Source organism: Pleuronectes platessa, chromosome 1 (assembly GCF_947347685.1).
Source record: "Pleuronectes platessa chromosome 1, fPlePla1.1, whole genome shotgun sequence".
Lineage (NCBI taxonomy): Eukaryota > Metazoa > Chordata > Actinopteri > Pleuronectiformes > Pleuronectidae > Pleuronectes > Pleuronectes platessa.
The window spans coordinates 6,648,017-6,669,934 of record NC_070626.1 but is presented as its reverse complement, the minus strand read 5'-3'; the positions used below and the strand labels follow the sequence as shown (position 1 = coordinate 6,669,934).

At 41.1% G+C, this 21,918-nt stretch overlaps 1 protein-coding gene across 1 annotated transcript in view; it reads left to right on the top strand.

The window, feature by feature from the left end:
- The window catches only part of itfg1 (integrin alpha FG-GAP repeat containing 1), a 147,397-nt gene that overhangs the window by 17,310 nt on the left and 108,169 nt on the right, over positions 1-21,918 (top strand). The window contains exon 7 of the mRNA XM_053419527.1: positions 17,500-17,549. Within this exon, the coding sequence (XP_053275502.1) occupies positions 17,500-17,549 (50 nt within the window). The remainder of the gene's footprint in view (positions 1-17,499; positions 17,550-21,918) is intronic.

The following is a 21,918-nucleotide window of genomic DNA, read 5'->3' as shown; positions in this document are numbered from 1 at the left end:
TAGCAATGCTCAAGTAATTACAATCTAAAAAATAAAATAGAATAATAAAGTACATATATATCGAAATATATATAAAAACAGCTGAAGAGAAAATGAAACAACAATAGTGCAATGGTGCAAATATGCAAATATTTCACGGTGCTAGTTTGGTGGAGTTATTGCAGTTCAGAGGAGTTTAAAAGTCGTATGGCCTGGGGGATGAAACTGTCTCTGAGCCTGGTGGTGCGGCCCGGATGCTGCGGTACCGTCGACCAGACAGCAGAAGGCAAAAATGTTTATGGCTGGGGTGAAAGGGGTCTTTAATAATCTGGCTGCTCTTCTTCCTGCACCGCTGGGTGTAGAGGTCCTCTAAGGATGGTAGCGCCGTCCTGGTGATGTGCTGGGCAGACTTCACCACCCTCTGTAAAGCCTTACGGCTCAGGGCGGTGCAGCTGCCATACCAGGCGGTGATGCAGCCAGTCAGGATGCTCTCTATGGTGCACCTGTAGAAGTTACAGATAATCCTTGAGTCCATGTGGAGCTTCCGCAGCCTGCGGAGGAAGAAGAGCCGCTGTCTGGCCGTCTTCCTGATGGAGTCTGTGTGATGGGTCCAGGTCAGGTCATCAGTGATGTGGGCCCCAAGGAACTTGAAGCTGCTGACTCGCTCCACCGTGGTGTAGTTTAAAAGCGGTTGATGGAGAGGGGGGGGGGGGGGGGGGGGTGTTCCACTCCTTGTCTCTTCCTGTAGTCAACGATCAGCTCCTTCGTTTAGCTGACATTGAGATGGAGGTTGTTGTCCTGGCACCAAGATGTCAGGGCTCTGACCTCCTCTCTGTATTGCCTTCTCATCGTTGCCGGTGATCAGGCCTATGACAGTGGTGTCATCAGCAAACTTAACAATGTCGTTGGAGCTGTGGGTGGCCACGCAGTCATGCATGAACAGGGAGTACAGGAGAGGACTGAGCACGCAGCCCTGGGGGGCACCGGTGTTGAGAGTCAGGGTGGAGGATGTGGTGCTGCCGATCCGCACCGCCTGTGGTCTGCCCGTCAGAAAGTTCAGGATCCTCTCTCGGAAGGCGATATTGAGCCCAAGGTCTCTGAGCTTGGTGGCGAGCTTCAGGGGCACGATGGTGTTGAATGCTGAACTGTAGTCGATGAACAGCATTCTCACATATGTGTCCCTCTGGTCCAGGTGGGAGAGGGGAGGGTGAGGGAGATTGCATCTGCAGTCAACCTATTTGACCTGTAGGCAAACTGAAGAGAGTCAGGGAGGGAGGAGGTGATGAATGGAGGAGGAGGTAATGAATGGTATCCTCTTATTTTAAGTGTATTCCTTGCGAGTCTTTGTTCCGTGCAGCCCGACGTCTTTGGACTGACACCTCGAAATGTCTGAATTTCTCCAAATGTGCTGTTGTTGTATGTCATCCGAATTTTGCACAATTCACATTTGTTTTGTGATAATTTGAAGTAACCCTATACTTCCGAAGCCTTGGGGCCTTCGGAAACTTATATACTTAGCTGTGTCAGATTCTTCTGCAACTGCCATTCTAAGACTAAGTACTGACTGGAGCATAGACTGCATGTATAGATGAGTCTCCCCTTCTTCCCACTATCCAAAAATGAAGCCAAATATCCTAGATATGAATGCTGACATCTTGCACCAATGACATAATTTGCAACCAGATTTGGCACAGTAGCGATCAGAGGATGAAGAAGTGGTACTGAGGACCTGCATACGCACACGCTCAACCAATCACAAGACAGTCTCAAGCTCTCAGCTGTCATCCATGATGTTTCACACTATTTTTATAGCATAAAATAAGCAACTAGGACCAATCTTATCAGAAAAAATAAACTCTTTAAAATATATAATAACAGGGTTCCCACGGTACCTGGAAACCATGGAAAACATGGAATTTATTTTTTCATTTTCCAGGTTTGGAGAAGTCATGGAAACTGAGCAAAAGTGAGCATTTACATGGAAATTGGAGCAGTTGTCCTGGAAAATGTTATTGGATGATGTGTTAAATAGTAATAAAATGAAACTATTGAGCACAGAATTAAGATGAGTTTATAAAAAACCCTTTACATGTGAACAGCTTTTACTGTAGATAGAAATGGATGATCCCATGTTGTAGAGCATGCTCTTGGCATCCTATCTGGTATAATCGATGTTGGAATTTAATGCAGGCCACCTGGTGATATGGACTTTAAAAGTATAGTTTCGGATTGGTGGACTTCAGGAATAATAACCGAGAAGCATTACTCGCGATCTCAATAGAAGGGTCAAATACATGCATTTCCAAGCCAACACGGGAGCCTTGACATCTACAGTGAAATTATCCTCAAATGTAAGTAGCTGTGTTTCAACTGTTGGGTAAACCTGGGTTTATCAACGTTAGTTAGTAAGCAGTGCAATCTTGCTAACTAGCTAGCTGCAACTGGCTAGCTAGGAGCTTACACTAGAATTGTTGAGGTAATTTTTAAGATAAGATTAAGATACATTTATTTTCCCACACACATGCTCGCATGCACCCACACACGACATGCAAGGGGGGAAATTTGTTTTCTGCTATGACCCATCTGGTGTACACAGGAGGACACACAGAGCAGTGGGCAGCCATGCACCGCGCCCCGGGGAGCAGGTGTTAGGGGAGTCAGGTGCCTTGCTCAGGGGCACTTAGACAGTGGGTCTGGGGTAGGCACTTTGACAGTGTGGAACAGATCCAGTTGTTGTCCAGGTGTTGTTCGTCCAGGTATGTTGTTTTTGTTGTCACTCCGTGGATTCGAACCAGAGACCACCGTCGGATTTCCTGCCCACAGTCCAACTTTCTGCCACTAGTCCTTGCCTTTAAAATACTAGAACTATGTTTGATCCCCATATGTATTTCACTCATTGACTTTTCCTTAAACCGTGTTATTCACCACATTTAGGGGAGTTTGTTTTGAATTTGGATTCATTAATGATGGTTAGCAAGTACATGCAGTGCAATCTTGCTAGCCAACATTCAGCTTGCTAACTAACTAGCTAGTGTTGGCTAGCTTGCATTGCTAGCTAACTACCAATACATTTTCGTATTAGGCTGTGATATTACTTCTATACTAGTTGACATGACCAGTCTAGTCTTGATCAATTTTGTAACATTCATTCTTATATCTACTTTTAGCTATTTTGTGATTTTTCGTTTTTTTCTTTAAAAAAATGATACTACTAAATAGGAACATTTGGGGTGAGACATTTTTTTTAAATCATTGATCATGACCAGACTGATTCCATACATCTATACTGTTAAGCTAAGCTTACTAGTGAGGTTGCTGTACTGAGGAACCACAGGGGAACCAGCCTTATGTTTTCCCTTTTAGGTTAATTAGTTTGATTTACAAAAGCTTTTATAGAGTAAGAGTAGGCATACTACCCCTTCTACGTAAGACTCATAATCTCAAATGTGTGATGCATTACAGGAGTGAGTGACAATGACACGCTGCAGATTCAGGATGAGGAAGAGAAGAGGGGAGAAGATGAAAGAGGAGAAGAAGAGAGGAGGATACAAGAGTAGAGGATGACAGAGGAAAAGGGAGAAGAGTAGGAAGAGAAGACAGGAGCGGACACGAGAGAGGAGGTGTGGAGAGAAGAGGACAGGATGAGATAGGAGAGGAGTGGAAGAGAGAACATATATCAATCCCAGTGCTCATGTGTCTCAAAGTTCCAGTTCAATAAATTGTTGTTCATCTACAGATTGTTTCATTATTTCATGCATTGATATTATCAATAAGACATAATCTCTAAGCATTTACAATGTAGACTTGACTGGCACATCTTTTAAATCAAGTAAGTAGTCAGGTGTCCTAGGGGGTTGTGTGTGTGAGGGGAGGGGGGCGCGGATAGGGACGAAAAGCTTCACTTACAGTTTTTTCCTATCGTTTTCGGTCATGTACCAATACTATGGTCACTTTTCCCTATCACTTAACACAGTGGGCTTTAGAGACACACACCTCTGCATATCTGTTAACCTTTGGTGCAAAATGCACTACAACAACCACACCACAAACAATGCTGCCATAACTTAACACATGTTTCCTCTCAGAACACTATGACCTAAAAAACACTAACATCTTGAAGCATTGCCAATTGCATATATAAAATGTTGCTGTGTCCTCCAGTTTGGCATAGATTTCCTGTAGTGTTGCATTGAAAAAAAGAGAAAAAACACAGACAAACACTTCTTTGGACTACAGTAATAAAGTTTGTAATATTACAGTATGACAATCCAAGCCAAGTATCTGCTGACAGTGTTCATATGTCGGTTTACCTCCCACAAAAGATGTCACAATTGAGTGTGGTAAATGTACTGTAATTGTAAATACTGTAAGTGTTTTATGAGAAACTGATAATAACAATTTTCAGTTTTTGTAATGCAAATTACATACAGTAAGTATGTAATATATGATCCAGAAACAAATCACAAACACAACAGTTTTTTTCACTGTGCTTTACTTTTTGGAGATTCTGTCACAGTGCAAGTGTTACACAAAACAGAAAATACATTACAAAGTCCACCTCCACCTCCACCTTCACCTTCACCTCCACCTCTTCCTCTTCCTCTTCCTCTACCTCTTCCTCTTCCTCCTACTCCACCTTCACCTCCACCTCCACCTCCACCTTCACCTCCACCTCTTCCTCTTCCTCTGCCTCTGCCTCTTCCTCTGCCTCTTGCTCTTGCTCTTGCTCTTGCTGCATCCATTTTCCTATACCAACTACGTAAAGAAGTCCAAAGCAAATGCCAAAGAAGGCCCTTTTTCAACGAGGCACAAATTACATGTAAAACACCTGAGTAGGTCTTTAGCTGAGTAGGTCTTTAGCTGAAATGACCACCAGGTGTTTTGCATTGCAAAACTTATCCTCTGTGTTTTGTACAGATCATTGTATGTAGTGTTGCTTTTACGTAAAAAAGTAATTCCATGCCAATTCACCAAGAACTATGGTGCACAGGGGGAAAAAAAATCTAAATTACTGTAAAATAAAATAAATAAACTATAAACTAAATATTTTTTCTTATTCAAACATGTAACTTCATTTGTCTGTCCAAATGCAGCATCTTTCCATCTACAGTGATCTAAATTACTGATAAGTTAGGTTTTGAACAGAAAGTTCACTGTTTTGAACAGAGTATCTAAACATTGGTAAAATATGCTGTAGTTCCACAGCGTTTTGCCGGTAGTGAACATTGACTGGGGCAGGTATCCATGAAATTTGGAAGAAGGCGTCATTGCCAGCATTTGTATCTTAGCATAGGGGCAAGTAACCACAGTTTGGTTCACATGGTCTACTGGTATGCTCACTGTGTGAAGTGTTTAGGGAATGTGAACATGGTTTAGGTAAATTGCCTAAAACGATAGGAAAAAACTGTAATATGGTACCTGGAAAATCAGGAGGTAGCATGGAATTTTTTTTAAAGGCAAGTGTGGGAACCCTGAATAAGAACTACCTAATCTGACATCAACAATCTTTTGCGATTATGTGTATTTTTGACTTTTTAGTTTTGACCATGTACAGTTCACTTTCATCAAAGGTGTCCAAACTTTTTTCACTGAGAGCGACATACAGACAAATATAAGAAGGGCTGGACCACTCACTAAAGGTGAGGTATATACCGCCTCACCTTTAGTGTATTAAAGTTACCAAATCAATAAAATGTGGTAAATTGTGCTTGGTAATTTAATATGCTTACAGAAAAAAACAGGCTACATCACAGATTTACATAAATGGGTTTTCATTTGTTTGGCTACAAACGGGTTGGCACTTCATTCTCGAAACAGTAGCCTCAGATTGTTTCCTAGTCAGGATGGTGATCCCCCTTCACAGCCCTTTATAAAGTGGGGAAAAGGTGATGGGTATATTTCAAGATTGTTATGCAAATACATTATTAGGCTCGTTAACACATCAACTAACGTTGGAATTTTTTTTCAACTTTATTTGACGGAAATTATTAAGTAATTGGGCTTATTAACACATTTAAACTCTGAAATACATTTTAAATTCACCTATAATGGGAACAGCATTGCAGTGATGCTGTGCTTTGGACTGAAGGATGTCTGGCAGGTGGTTGAGATGCGAAGGACATCACAGAGATGGCTGCCGGTCATGTTGGTCCTCAATCTGCTATTGTTCAGAATTAACAGAGAAAATGACTATCGCGACCATCGAGTATTAATTGTCACAGTAATGATATAAGCATGAATTATCTGTGTTTCGACAAGGTGCATTCAGGGACCTTCAGAAAAGCTAACATCCGCTAGCTTAGCCTTCCTGTGGGCCATATTCCATTATATCTTTAGAATTTGCTGGGGGCCAATAAAAAATGGACCACGGGCTGCAGTTTGCCCGCAGGCCGTAGTTTGGACACCCCTGACTTGCATGGAGGAGGCAGGTTTTATGAACTATACTGTAGCCAACCAGTAATCAGGCAATCAAGATGCGTTGGCTTCACTTTTGGAAGCCTACCTAGCACCCACTGACATTATGAAGCAAGTAGATATAGTGAAGGAAAACTTTCGCTGTTATGAATTGTATTGTTGTAATTGACCCTCAAATGGATGGATGTTTTCATTGATTACAGCAACTAATTGTGGCAGCTGGGCTCTCGGGCCTGCTCTCTTTGAGAATAGGAGTTTGTCTGTTTACAGGTGATATGAATAACAGAGTTGTTGTTGTCTATGGGATTATCCGCTTGTGTGATCACTGGAAGTATTGTTAATGATGTCGTTTTGCTTGTTTGGAAGAACTGAAGGTCTGTCGTTGTCTGTTTGTTTTTTGTTATTGGAACAGGCAGCAGATATCAATAGATTGGACTTGAAGGTCTGCATATTTGACTAATCATAATGCCTTGCAGTTCGTGCTGCAACCCACAATGTCTGTTGGAGGCAAAGTGTCTGTTTCACTTGTGACGGCTGTGACATTCCCTCAGAATGCCAAAGGCCCTCTCGCTGTCAAGCTGAGGCATGGATCAGTCGGAGGGTTACAGACGGAGGGAGCAAATCGATGCAAACAGACAGACACAGAGGACTTGACTGATATGCTGCAGGATGGGTTATTGCAGGACTATGGACAAATATACACAAGACACACCAACACAAGAAGATACAAGTGCAAGTGCAAAGATTTTTCTGTGCTTTCATCCTTCTCATTTTGCCCCGTTACAGTCAGACTCATTCAAACGCCCTGACACACACAGCAACCTAAGTACACACACAAAGTGGACATTTGTCCCCTAACTTCCACAAACAGCGCAATGAGATCAGTGGGCATGGCAGCCTTCCTTGAGCCCATCTCCCCAGCAGCCCCGAGGGGATAGAGCACAAGACTGTGTGTCTGCTTGTGTGCGTGTTTGTGAATTTCTACGTGTGTCTCTTTGACAGCCAATGGGGGAAAGGAGTCACAGCTTGTTCACTGAGTAACAGGCTAACAAATAACCTGCTCAGGGGCATTAAGGACATGACAAAAAGAGAGTATCAATTCTGCCTCACTGTCTGTCCTTCTCTCTTTTTTCTATCACGTTATCACGGTGTTTCCCCTTAACTCCATCTCATTTTCATTTTTTTTGGTTGCTTTTTTATCCTCCTATGTTGCACTTTTCCTTTTTTTGGGGCATAAAATTCACTTAATGTTGCCCTACGAACACACACACACACACACAAGCACACTAACCCTAACCCAACCAGCGTGGAGGGTGGTGATGATGAGTGAAGTGACAGTACACATGCACAAACACACACAGTGGATCAGACATTAATGCTGGAGCCATGGTGCTGGCTGTCAGATCTACTCTGCACTGCAGCCTGCAAAAACCACCACTACTGCTGCTGCAAGGGCTTTTACAGGTACAAGGATCGAGTGTAATGCTACTGTTACTCTTGTTGTTCACTTCAAATTTTCCTGTCTAGACAAAAAAAACAATGAACAGGGACTGGATAAGTGCTTGAAGGAGGAGCAGAAGAAAAGAAAACTAGGAGATAAGTGAGAGGGGAAGTTTAAAAAGTTTTTATGATATTGTAATGACTCACTGAATAATCAGTTTCCTCATCCGAAACTGCCATGTCTTCTGTAAAGATCCTTCCCCACTCTGCCTTTGATTGGCTTTCCAACCATTTTACCATAATAATTGTACCAAACATAGAACTATAGCCATTCAGAGTAGAGAGAGGCGGGTCTTCACAGAATGTAGGAAATTCACTTGCTTTTCTACCGTGAGGCTGACTAAAAGTATTATTGTGATATTTACAAAGAGTAAGGAAACCATTAAAGCCAAAATCAACCGAGGAAAAGGAGGATAAAGCTCTGCAAATGCTAGAAATGGAGGTTTGGAGATTGGAGAGTTGTACAAGGTTTGCTACAGTATAATGTGGAGGCTATTGTGATGAGAAGCAACAGGAACAAATCAAACCACCCCTAACCTGAATGTTCAGGACGTTTACTCAAGTTGTCAATGCATCTGCCATGGACAAACCCCTGCTGTGTGAAAAGCAAACTCTGGAAAAGGACTCGACCAAATTTTCCAAATAATTTCCACGAACGTTAGACACAAAAGTGAGATTGAAGCAAAACAAGGGCTGCCTTCCTCCACCTGGAGACGACTTGGCTAATAGAGGAATTAAGTATAATTAAGATACAATATTTTTTGCTATTATTGTCAATCAGCAAAAACTCGCACATAGGCCCTTTTAATAATGTGATTCCATATGAAAGAATATAACCGGATGTAGGATGGTAGTCAGTGCACTAAAAATTACCACAGTCAGGTGAAATCACACAACGATTTGAAAGTTCCCCAGTTTAACTTTTTGAAAGTTTATTGATCAATTAGGGACTTAATTCTGGTTCTGAGTGCCAAATTCAAAATTATAGGCCTGGCTTTCTTTTGAGCTGACAAATCTTGTGAAAGAAAAGTTCTGATATAAATATTATCTATCAGGTTGCACCACTGTAGAGAACAGTCAAAGGTCTTTACCAAACCTCTGTAAAGACCCGTGACTGTTCTCTGTCTGTCTGAGCTCCTGAGTCACAAAACTCTTGATCCACAGCAATGATAGTACTGTCCTGGGTTACAGAGTGTGGCAGATAAGAGGGTCAGCGTGTGAAGAGAGACAAAGATAGAGGGAAAGTGATAGTGAGACAAAACAAGGAGATAGTACAGGCTCTCTCCTGCTGCTGTCTTTTCTTCTCAATGTCAGAGTTCTCGTGCTCTGCCGAGTCTTAGCACCCGCCTAGCATCACCCTATCTGTTTATACAGAGGCTAATAGGAAGCCTGGTCTTTATCCCCACACTGCGGCTCAACATAATGGAATAGAGAGACATAATGCTTCTCCAGTCAAACAGTCAGCGGAGGCCTTTAAATTGCTTCCAATCCCCTTAACAAATCTGATGGAGAGGCTATGAATAACTCAAGGGCCACTCATCTCCCCATGCTCTCTTCTCTTCTATTCTCTTCTCTTCTCTTCAGCAGTCTAAACCACAGTATTAACTTGGATTAACTCACTTTACTTAAATTGTTTAATTAGGAATTGCAATACACTGATCTTTTGCAAGTCCAGCTTGCATTTCACGTTGATGATCCCAAACAAATGTCACGTGCTTGCAGCAGAAATGTTAATGGAGAACATAGAGTTGACTCCTGCCTGACTGACTTGTTGAAATTACTTGAGGTTTTTCTTTCTCTCATGCTCACCAATGCGCTCTCCCCAATCTCTCAAGGATTAATTGAAATGGACTTTTGAGAAATCCTTAAAATCATGAGCGCTAATGTTTGTTTTTTTTATTCTATAAGCACTCCTTACCGAGACGAAAAACAAACAGTTTATTTACTCCTGTGCAAATGGAAATAGTTCATATAGTGTGCTGGCAGAGTACAAAGAGTGTCAAAGTCTCTCTGCAAATAAGCAGCCTGTGCAGTGGGAGTTAGACCATACAGATTTGTTACAGCGCAGAGTCAAGATTGGACTTAAATGTTCCTGATCAGCTATTGTCGCATTGACTCTTTATGAAGTTTCTTTTTCATTTAGGCTTGTACAAGCAGAGCGTGACTTGGGCTGCAATTTTTTGTCCGAACTAACTGAGCCTGGTGTGAACCCAACAGGCTATTTTCTCTTGTGTCCGAACCAGAAATCATTTCAAGTTTGGTATCCCAAATTAAACTGTAACAGCAGATTTATGATAAACACAGAAGGGATCAATACATTAGCAATAACTTATTAATTAAGTGATATTAGATGTTTTGGTGAGTTGACACATACAAGTATAAAGTGTTTTTCTCTAAAACAACCGTCCTTGCTCATATCAGTATGAATAGAAACAGCACAGAGACCAACAGTATCATCTCAGTTCTGTGTTGCAGTTTACCTTGTGCTATTCGTTTCAGTATACTTGAGCTGCAGCATCTGTTGCTCTTAACACCCTGCTATTAGCAACAGTTATACTTGAAATTATTGTCTTAGTGTGAAAGGAGCGGTTGATTGAGGATGATTGGCTGGATATTTTAATAATGTGCAGAAATCAGCCATACGGTGTGGGTGTGGGTGTGGGTGTTTGTGGTGCTCGGCTTCTCATCATGTACTTGTTCATATCGGTGTGGCTGTGTGCTTTTTGAATTGTCTTTGTTCGGGAAAATGAAATGCAACAAGAGAGAAAAATCTGACAGAGCGGAAGAACTCAAAATAAATAATCAAGTGATTATAGATTGCCTCTCTAGTAATTAAAGGATGAGCATGCTTTTGCTTTGTAGTGATTGTGTTTTGTAAGCCTGTTTTACATTCAGCTGCACCTTGAAAACTGGGTGACCCCAGCATCTGGTATCATTTGCTTTCTCTCTCTCTGTCTCCCTTTGCCATGTGTTTTCTGATGCCTTGTGTAGCTGCAGCTCCAGCCTTCACAGTTAGAATGTCTTTAATTACCCGGCGACATGACATACCACTTAGAGCTCTGAATCCCTGTTGATGTTATGCAACCCCACCCTCCCACACACAAACACATTTATATACCTCAATTATGTATGGATCTTTTCCCAGTGGTTGAGTATGACAGCGGTATTAGCTTATACTTAAAATGTGTGTATGCACTCATGAGACAGAAGGCCAGATCGGTGCTGTCGTTCTAGGTTTGGATTGTTATGAGGGTTCTTGTTGTTAATCTAAAGTTGATAAATAATACCGATGTGTGACACTGCATCCAGAACAATTGCAATAGCTGCATAAGGTGTGTGTTTTTAAATAATTTGTGATTTTGTGTAGTTAAGGTAAGAAACAGCACCCGAATTTTTGAAAGCAATATATAGACTTGTCAAAACACAGGTATTAAAAGCATAAAAAAATACTGCACAGTAGCTGGGGGGGGGAAAACGAAGAAAAATGAATTAAGTTCAGAATAAGGCCAATTACAAAGAACATTTAACAATGTCACAAAGTGGTAGTATTTAATGGAAAATGTATTTGTATGAGGACTTTGTGTTGATAGGTTTTCTAATGAAATCACAGCAGTACCTATGGTTTCAATAGAGGGATGAACACAGACATTCATGTGTAAGAAGGAAGTAAGTAAGTAATCCAAATCCATTCAACCATCTATCCATCAGCTATGCTGCTTATCAATTGAGGGTCACAGGGAGGCTGTAGCCAATCCCAGCTGACACTATTGGAGACGCAGGTTACACCATTGTTGACACTTAGCCGGCTACATCCACATGAATTTGTTTTTGTTTTAAAATAAAACACTCTTGCTACATTTACACCTGGCATTCACACTACTTTGGAGAAAACACTACTGGACTGTTTTTTGTCTGTCTGATTGGTCCTGGCGTGTTGGTTTATCCTAAATAAGAGATGAGCCGGACTGGTCCAATTCAAGTATTTATTGAGACGCAATGAAATTTGAACAACATAGCTATGGACAATTATCACAGCCTAGGCTAAATCAGTTAGCAATAGGTAGTCAATAATGGCCCCGAACAGAAGGGGTTTGATATAATTATAACAGTAGATTTAATGTGATTGGTTTAAAATATTGGAGGAGAGTAACCGCAAATCAATTTGGTTCTCCCTTTTTGGTCCACAGCTGTAGCCCCACACCTCTTGTCACGGAATCCAGGAAGTGACAAGAAGACGTTTTTCGTCACGCTACAACCCTACGCTGCCGGTTGCTAGACAACCCTCCCTCTCCTGATAGTTTGATGTTGTTTCATAAACTAGCCTTGAGTAAAAAATATTATGTTCCTGCTCCCTCGGCTGTACGTTCTGTTTGTACAGACATTTAAACCAACTGCCTTGCTTGGTGTTGGCCGATGGGAGGAAGGCAGAGAAAAGTAAAAATGGAACAGGAAGGATAAGCAGACTTCACACAGATAGAAGTCAGGGAAACCAGTATTTAAACACATGGATCCTCGTTGCTTTGAGAGTGCACTGTAATGGCCAAAGAAATTTGCTAAAATTGCACTGTTTGTGCAGAATTTTTTTTACAGCTGTCTGGAAACAGCTTTTTTGGAATGATGGCAAAAGTGAATCTACCCCTAAAATTATGCAAATTAAATGATTTCAAAGGAATAGTTTGGAAGAGATAATCAGGCCTCATGAATCCTTTGATTCAGGCCATCTTGGCAGTTCGCAACATTACAGCTCGGTTCCTGCTCGTCTTTTACTTCTGAGCCGAGGCTTTATGGGATTAGCTGGCTTTGATGGTCGTGTTGGTCGGCAGCAATCATACAGGTCTAACAGGATTACTGGTGGCTCGTTATGATACTAGGACAGCCACAGTGCCTGCTTGATGTTACTGTGTGACCTCACAATCACCTTTTATCAAAATCCTGTTTGTGTTACCTTCACTTCTGTACGCATCCTGTCTGTCTGACAGTTCTGTCATTGTCTAACATGCTGTAGTTTTGTTGCAGGATTGGAAGGTGTCGGCAGATTTACTCTTTTGTTTCAGCAGTAGATTGTGTGTCTGCATAGAGTAGGAGTTTTAAATTCACTCTTGGACTGGATGACTAGGGTAGGACTGATGGTTTGTGTACATTTTCAATTATCTTTGCTTAGAAAACTGAATAGCTCATCAGTAAGTCATGTTGCTTTCTTGAAGCATTAAAAAAGTCCAGTAATCCTCAGAAAAGACTTCAGCAATGCCGTAATTTTTTTAACAAATTTAAGGTGGCACCTAATTCGTTGGAATATATTGGAATTCCCCCACGCATGGATTCTGTTAGACAAGGTTGAACACTTGGGTGGATAGATTACAGGTGAGCCCAAATAATTGTTGAAGAAAAGGGGAGGTTGCATGGTAAAAGATAAGAAGCAGCCTTATCTTAGTTGGTTACACTGTCTATGGTGTAGAACACAAAATACTTCCACACACCACTCCCCAGATGCTATGGTATCATGACTGTCTGATCAGGAGGGCATTGCTTGCTCGTCTCCAGCATAGCCATACCAAAACAAAGTAACTCTGCTGCGTTACCTTGCTGATAGGTCAAGAGGGCATGCGATAGGTCAAGCTGATAGTGAACACCCTCTGCTGGATCACGAGGCAAACTGCGTCAGAAGCTCTGATTCGTTTCTCGACTGCATATTTTGAATTTGAACAGATCATTACGGTTCAAATACGAACTTTACTCCTAACGTTCGAAGAAATGTTTGGGTATGAAGGCAATAGGACTGTCACTTTTTATTTCAATTCGGCCAGTTGTGTTCTAAGACAATAAGACCTTGCCTCTAGTGGTTGGCGTAGTCTTGAAAGAATATGCCAGCAATTTAGTGTTGCAGCATTGATGCAGATGACTAAGTTTATTTTTTTCCAAGTTTTCGCCTCCCTTTCAAAACCTGGGGCAAACATTTCACGCATGCAACTATAGCACAGATGGTTCAGTCAGTGATACAGGTGTGACATGTCAGTAGCAGCGATTGCAACCTTAGACCTCAAGTGGGGATAAGAGGCAGGCTCCAGATGTCTGGTATCATCAATATGTGTGAATCCACATTCCCAGATTTATAAAATTTTCTCAATTGTAATCTTCATCCCCAACCAACCACTGCATCCCTTGAGACAGTGTATCCGGTGTCCCATGGCTCCTACAGGGCCCTCAAGAAGTTGTATTAAATTAGCAACTTCTCCTTATTAATGGTATGTTAGACTCAGAGGTGAGAGTTGGCCACCAAACTGAAAAAGTAGTATCCATTCAAAGTTGAAGAAATTTACATGGTCTACAATATCAATAATCTTTCCAGGAGATTTAATACTACCAACAGACATAAATAGTTGAATATTTGTACATTTATTTTGGATGACTGAGCCTGTCCAGAAGAACTGGAAAGATTAATGGTACATCAGGGTAATAGTATGCTTTGTGAGTACACTAATTTGAAACTAAAATCAAAGCATGGCAATGAAATTAAACTACTTAATTACACAAATGACTTTCACTTAGCCTCCACTTTGTTTATGTTCCTCTCTGCTTGGGGTGTATAATATTGCTTTAACTTGAAAGAGGCCCTTAAAGACCCTTGGTGGAGCAGTAAAAGTCCCTGAAACAGTAAAACTGTGTTAAAGTGAGTGATGGTGGGAACAGTTATATTGCTAGCTACCCCTTTATGAGACTGTGTTGAATACTCTTTGGCAGGAACCCTGAGGAAAGCAGTAGAGACTGGAGCAATTGCCAAGAGGAGTACAATAAAATCCTCTAATTGCTAATTTAGTGAACAGATTTGGCTTTTCGACGTGTTTTTTTCCCTCTTGACATGTTCCTAGAGAGTAAGTTCACGTGTGTTACAGTGTCCAAGAAGAGAGCAGGTTGAAGTTCAATGTGCTACTCAAAGGCACTTTCAACTTTAATGTCAAGAGTTTACACCATTAGTACATTGCCGAACAGTGGTGAGAGTCATACCGGCAAAGTGAACAGCAGTTGGACTAAAGGAGGAGAAATTACTTGAGAAAATAGTTTGCAGTTGCCAACTTGGGTAAAAAAAATGTAATAGAGGCAATTGGCGAATTGAGGAGCGAAGAGAGGAAGCCCCCCCCCCCCAGCGAGAATGTTAAGTGTTTACAAGATGAAGATGTCGCCGTGCAGCTCCTCTGTCTGCCCCATGCCTCTCTCACTGACACTGTGCCATTACACCTAATCAGCCAATCACGACTGGATTCTGTCTATAAAGCCTGATTGGCTGATTAACCAAGCTCATCAACACACCACCCGGTGCGCCCCCATACACACTAAGTAATCCAGGCAAGCACATATACGCTCTGTATGTGTGTGCGTGTGTGTGTGTGCGCTCATTTGCCTAATCTATGCATGCATTTTTTTAACATTATTTGCATTTGTAAAATGTCTGTGTGGGCAACATGTCTGCAAGTCCACAAAGTTACAAAGATTAAAAGTTTAGCTTGAACTGTAATGCATCTTAAAAATGGTTTGACTTTTTAATTGGGTCTTAAATATGATGTCATATGGCTGTGCGTGTGTGTCTGTAGTTCTGATTCATGGTCGGGGGTATTGGTCAGAAATTTGAAAATTACAACCTTTCTGCAGTAGCTGTAGTTTGGTTTATTTAAATCGCCACTATCGTTTTCCTGTGAGCACACACACAGTCCAAGAGCCACTAATTACGTAAAAAAAAACAAAAAAACATTTAAATACAATATTATAAATATTAGCTTTTGATAAACTAGAAAATGTGTGTAAAATATCATCTATATCTGGTTACAGTCTGTACCATAGAAGCTCTTACTGGGACTTGTAACACAAAATAAGTTGTCGGACTGTCAGTTTGAACTAATTTTGCATTAGCACAATCTGTTTTAATGTATTGAACAACACCCCTCCCCTACTGCCCTCACTTCAGTGGAGAGCTAATAGGTGTCTGCAGATGTGTTCCTACTGAAGAGGAAGATGGTTGCATGGAACAAAGTTGACGGACAGCCTTACCATTGTTCGTTACTTTGCCATAACGTTGTGTTTTGGTGTGATCATTGTCTGCTTTGCTTGCTAGCGCAGCAAAATATAGGAGCATTAGAGGGCAGGCTGTTAGTGAATGTCGTGTGCTGAATCAAAATAAAAACAACTTCACATGGTCTGATGCACTTTTAGACTGTATATTCTTAATATGAGCTGGTCATTAAAGTTCAAATATTACCCCACCCACATGTTTGGGTGAATGATCAAAGTTTGAATGAATAGTGACGGCACAGATAGTTGATTGAATGATATTTATTATGAGGCCAGGTTAATTATACCTAATAATCCTGATCATCAGATGGATGTTGCATAGTGGGAAATACAAATTACTTTGGATAGAAATTGCAAAGCAGGTTATCAACAGCTAGGTTTAAAAGTTTCCTCTGACCAGATGTTCCTGGAGACGAGAACTCTCTAAACCAATCAGTCAATCCAATATTTTATGTATAGCAGCTTTCACACAGCTACGTTGATGGTGCTTTGCACTGGTGAAATAAGAAAAGAGAAACCTCCTCAGAGTTTTTTGTTCTTGAGAGGCCCCCTAACCCTGACTACAGTGGAATCATGGGAATCGTGGGATAGCATTTCATAGATCAACCATTCGAGTTAGGGGCTGACTTAAATAGACTTGCTCCAAGAAACACAAATTCACCAGAAACAGGGTTTGATACTTTCTGTTTTCTTTAGATATAATATGATACCTTTAGTGACAAGTCTGGTTATAGCCTATGTATATTTCCACAGCTGCATATACAGTATCATTACACACAACCATCATTCTTCCTGTCGTTATCGCTCTCCCCTTTCTTCCCTTCAGTCATTCCCCCTTTCCATTATCATTTGTATATTCCCATGCAGAGCACGGCAACAAGTAGAAGTATAACCGAGCCCAAAGGCAGATCAATGCCAATATTTATTTTATGTCCAATTACAAGGGCAGAACCGCAGTCCGGAGAATGCAGTGATGAAAGTAAACGTCCCCTCACAGAGGCAAATAGAAAACCACATTAGATTTGCAGCCTGCAGCCTGAGCTTCAAGAGCAAAGCATATGAGTACACGTGCAGGTTATAGGATTCCAGACGAGTGAGCTGCAGGCATTACCAGGGGGAGAAGCCTCCAGTCAGCAAAGTGAAATCCTGTTGCTTTCATCGGTATATCCCTGACTATCCTTTCCCCCTCTTTTCATCTGCTTTTCTTTTGATGCTTTAAGAAGTCAATTCATCTCTAACTTGAGGAGTCTCACCTATACTCTATCCTTCTCTATGACGTTTCCACCTTTTGTGTTTTCCTTTTCACATGATAATGTTCAAATAGTCCTGATATTTGCAATAGAAGTTACCATGCACATAATTCTTGATGTTGTCCGGAGTGGGTGTAATAATGCTAATTCTCACCTCATCTCAGTAACAATGATACTTGAACCATTTTCAGACATTAATTCCGGACCCAATTGTTGGATTAAAATTGCCAAACGAATCAACCTATTGCTTCATGAATTGCACCCTCTCTTTTGTCTCTCTGTCATCCCATCACAGATTTATTCCTAACAACTGAAGGCCCAGCATTTGAGACCTGGCTCAGCAAGGTAAGACGTTTTCTTGGAATTGGACCCTACTTCCTCCTTTTTCTCTAAATCCTGTCTTTGAAAGTTCCTGTTAAGTTCAGTCAGGGCAGCCATGAGTGAGTCAAGCCTGATTGCTGTGTGCATCATCATTTTGTAGAATTCAGAAATCAAGTCAGAAATGTTTCGTTAGTGCTTATATTCTCCCTCTTTGAAATAATACATAACATTCCTCCTATAAAGTTGATAATATTACAGAAACATTGCTGGAGTTATTACTTTAGATAGGACCAAAAACACAAAGCTGTAGTAACAACACCAGTGATGTTTGAAATATCTGTGGTCAAAATCCCTGATAGATAATGATGGGAGGTTAAAATCAGCAAATATATGATATTATTATACATTGACCATAATGACAAAAATGTTAAATTTCCTGGCTATGTTTTCTCATCTGGAGAATTGGGTCCAGCCTTTACCTGCGGTTTGCTTTTCACACATGAACAGCGCAGCAGGAGGTTCTCTGCACAGGTTCGTTTCCCAACAGCAACAAACCCTCCACATTATTCAGGCGAGAGTAGGAACAGCCAGGTGAAGCAGGCAGAGGCGAGAAGTAATACATCAATTCTGCTGCAGGGATCCTGAGATTTTCTTGACAACACACAGACTCTCTAGATATCTTCGTATCCCCGCTCGCATCGGATTCTCTACGCTTTCTGCAGACTTTGTACAGAGGCCCAGGCGGAGAAAGTCCACAGATAATCCGAGGGCCCTCACTCAGACATTTGGGTTCATACATGCACCTCCTCCAGAGAGAGTGCAGAGAATCTCCGGAGTTCAGTGGATGTCTGAAATCAGCAATACAGATCAGAGGGGTGGCTCCTGGGGAGAGCACGCCCACTCGCTCACTGTCTATATTTTAGTAATTTTCCTGCTGTGCTCTCACATGTTTCGGTCATTTTATGAGGGGCAAAGCAAGCAAAGTTTTTGAAAATGTCGGGAGTAACTGACTTGCATTCTAACATACAGTCCCTCCGGAAGATTTCAGGAAAATGTCCAGATTGCATGCATTTCTGAAAGCAGCTTATGTTTTCCGTGAAGCAGACATACAGAGCTAATGATCACTTTTGTTTAGATTACATTAATATCAGCCATTGATTGCCACTAACTATTGCAACCATCTAAATGGTCAAGTGTGCTTTTGTTAAACGCAACCAAAGGTATTCTCATAGTGATCAGAGAGTGATGACCCATCGACCATCAAGTCATCATTTCCTTATTGCAACAAACTGATCTACAAAGCTTTAGTGGGGTTGGGGGTGCAGGACTGTTGGCACTGCTGCAGCACTAGTTAATATTCTGGGAGAGCAGAGAGGGGAGACCGTGGCTCAGGGTTTTTGTCGAAGGGGCCTATTTGAAATTCAGCAGGTTCAGGCACCAGGCGAACAGTAGTCTATCTTATCACAGAGAGAGGGAACAGGAGAAAGGAAGGGGAGGAGGTGAGGAAGAAGACAGAAACAGAGGGAGATTGAAGGATTTGGCAGAGACAGAATGTGTGTAAGGTGGAGAGAGTGAGAGAGAGACCGAGCAGGAGCAAAACAGAGCAAATAAACTGCCATGCCCGAAGACCAGGAGGATCTGTGATGGGTGGCAAGAATGTTGATCAGGTGAGGGGAAGAAACAAGAGAATTTTCAATGGAAAACACAAAGATTATTCCGAAACAGTCCAGTTTGCGGTTTTCCAAATAACTCATTTGGCTGAAAGCCCAAAGTCATCTGTGTTTATAGCCGTCTGAGCAGCACGTCTGTAGGGATGGCAGTGTCTGTCTGCCAGTAGGTCAGGACAGCACTTTGGTCCACACTGAAATGCTGCATCTTGTCAACTCTGTGATGAATTGCCAACAAACTTGGTAGCGATGTCCCTGGGGTTGATAGATAGGCAACGGGTCTCTACTTCCTCTTACCATCCAGAAATGAACGCAAAATATCCCAGATATAAATGCTACCATCTTGAGCCGAAGCCGTCATTTGTAGCCAGTTTAACTCTGTTTCATCAAATACGTAATTGAAAAAGAATTTAAAAGGAACATGAACAGTTGAGCATTCAACAGGTTGATAAGAATTACCTAAAACAATTGTCTGCTAACATGGAGGCGGATGTAAAGGACTGTACTGCAGCCAGCCACCAAGTGGTGTTCAGGAAGTTTCACTGATTGAATGTTTTTTGTGATTCCATGTGAATTAAGTTTTGCACAAATTGCCATAAAACTTATATTCAAATCCATGAAGGAAGAAATTGGGTTGACTTTTACTCCTTAGTGCTCGAGAATTTTTGAATTCTATTCAAATATTGTATCTTGACAACTTTTCAATGAATACGCATGTATTTTTTCAGTTCATGAGCGCCAGAAGATGATTTGTTAAAAGACCAAAAAACCTTGTCTGCTGATCTTTCATCCAGTGCCTCTTTAAGTTTACATTAGTTAATGACATCCCCCAGTCTAGTATAACCACTCTGCGCATCCATGCTGACATTAGCATTTAGCTCAGAATGTCATTGAGCTTCAGCTGCTACTCTGCCTTTATACTGTTTGCCTTGCTTGATAGTTTTTAATAGCAGGATTGAGTATGCTATTTTGTCATAAACTACTGAATTTGCTTGAAACAGTATAAATCTTTTATCTGGTGATTTATATGCAGATTTCTATCTATAGCCAAAAATAAAAACATCAAAACAAAATGTTTATTATTAAAGTGTTCAACCTTGGCACTCACTGTAATCCTTTGTTTGTCTGACATAAAACAAAACGAAATATGTAGAATATGCCTCAGTAAAAACAGGATGCCATTTGACAGCAGTGTTTGTGTATTGTATGTGACCATATTCCAATAGAAGATGTGTGCATTTGTCTCCCTGAGTTTGTGTGAAGCATCCTTTTGTTTTTCTTCCTGTCATTTATTTATAATAATTGACTTATCGTTCAATCTGTTAATAGTTCTTCTCTCTGTAGGACAGGTCAGTGTCTCAGGCAGTGTGTCTTGTAATTGTGAGCACTGTTCCAGCTGCTAATTGACTGATAACGTTTCATTGTTTGGTGAGGTGGAACGAGGGGATTTGGGAGCAAGACAAAGTGTGAACACACACTCAGTTACAGACAGATAGAGTTTTAACCTTGTCAGGAGAGAATCTTGTTCTCTGCAGTCTAGCTGTAGCCCTTCGTCTCATTCTCTCCTTCAATCTATGGAAAAGCCATGCTCTCAATCTATCTTGCCACATTTTCAGGTTTTTCTTCTTACCTCAAATGCCCAAATATAAGATCTCACGTCTGGATACATTCAGAAATACTCTTCATCCAAAGGCACGTGACATACATGACCGTGGACGAACACGCGCGTACTCGCAAATAAATACACAAACACACAAGGCCGAGCAGTTGCCCAGCATCCTCAGAGCATTAGACCCCTGTTAATCCCATTGCGGTCTTCGGTTCAATGCAGCCGCATCTATCGGTCACAGGCCAGCACCCTCCTTGTTCTCCATCACTCTGTTTTAATTACTTTTCTCTGTTTTCTTTCCCCCTAAGTCTCTCTCCATCCCTTCCTGTTCCTCTGTTTTCCTGCGATTACACAGGAGAAGGCAAACACAGGGGGGGGGACAACAAGCCAGGGAGAGATGAGTGAAGAGAGATGTTTTCATTGGCATCCGGGTAGAGTCAAGGGGTTTTAAAAGGCAATTCTGCAATGATTGATATAATAATTAAGTGAATTAGTGAGTGATTGTTGTCTTATTCTTATGAATATATTGCAGTCAGCTTCATTTGAATAGCAATGTTTTGGATGTGTCTCTTTATTTGTATTTCTCTTACAAATGAGTATACACATCTGCTGGTTTGTACCACCCTGACACAAGGACAGGCGAACAGGGACATAACTATTACACATGTTCCCTCTGGGTTTAAATGCATAATACACACATAGTACAGCTTACATAGGCCTTCCCACCTAGAGAGAAACCAATTACCCTGCTATTAGATGGAAAATCCTTAAATTCTGACATTTATTATTAAAGATGGTGTATTCTTGTTTTCTATTGATACTTAATATATAATTGTATGACAGTCAACACATAATTGCAGTTTCATATTCAGTGCAACCAAAATCAGTCTTGTTCAACGGATAATCATATGTTTTATTTGACAGGCTTTATTTCGTAATGCATGGCATCTTGTTTTACAATCTTTTTCATTTGAAAAGAAGTTTATCCTGGCTAGTATAGCCATACATCAAATATTGATACAATGCATGACTGCAGTGTCACACACAATGGCACTTTGAGTAGATCCAGCTTTTAATACCATTGTTTCTAGTGCACATTACTTGACATATACACACT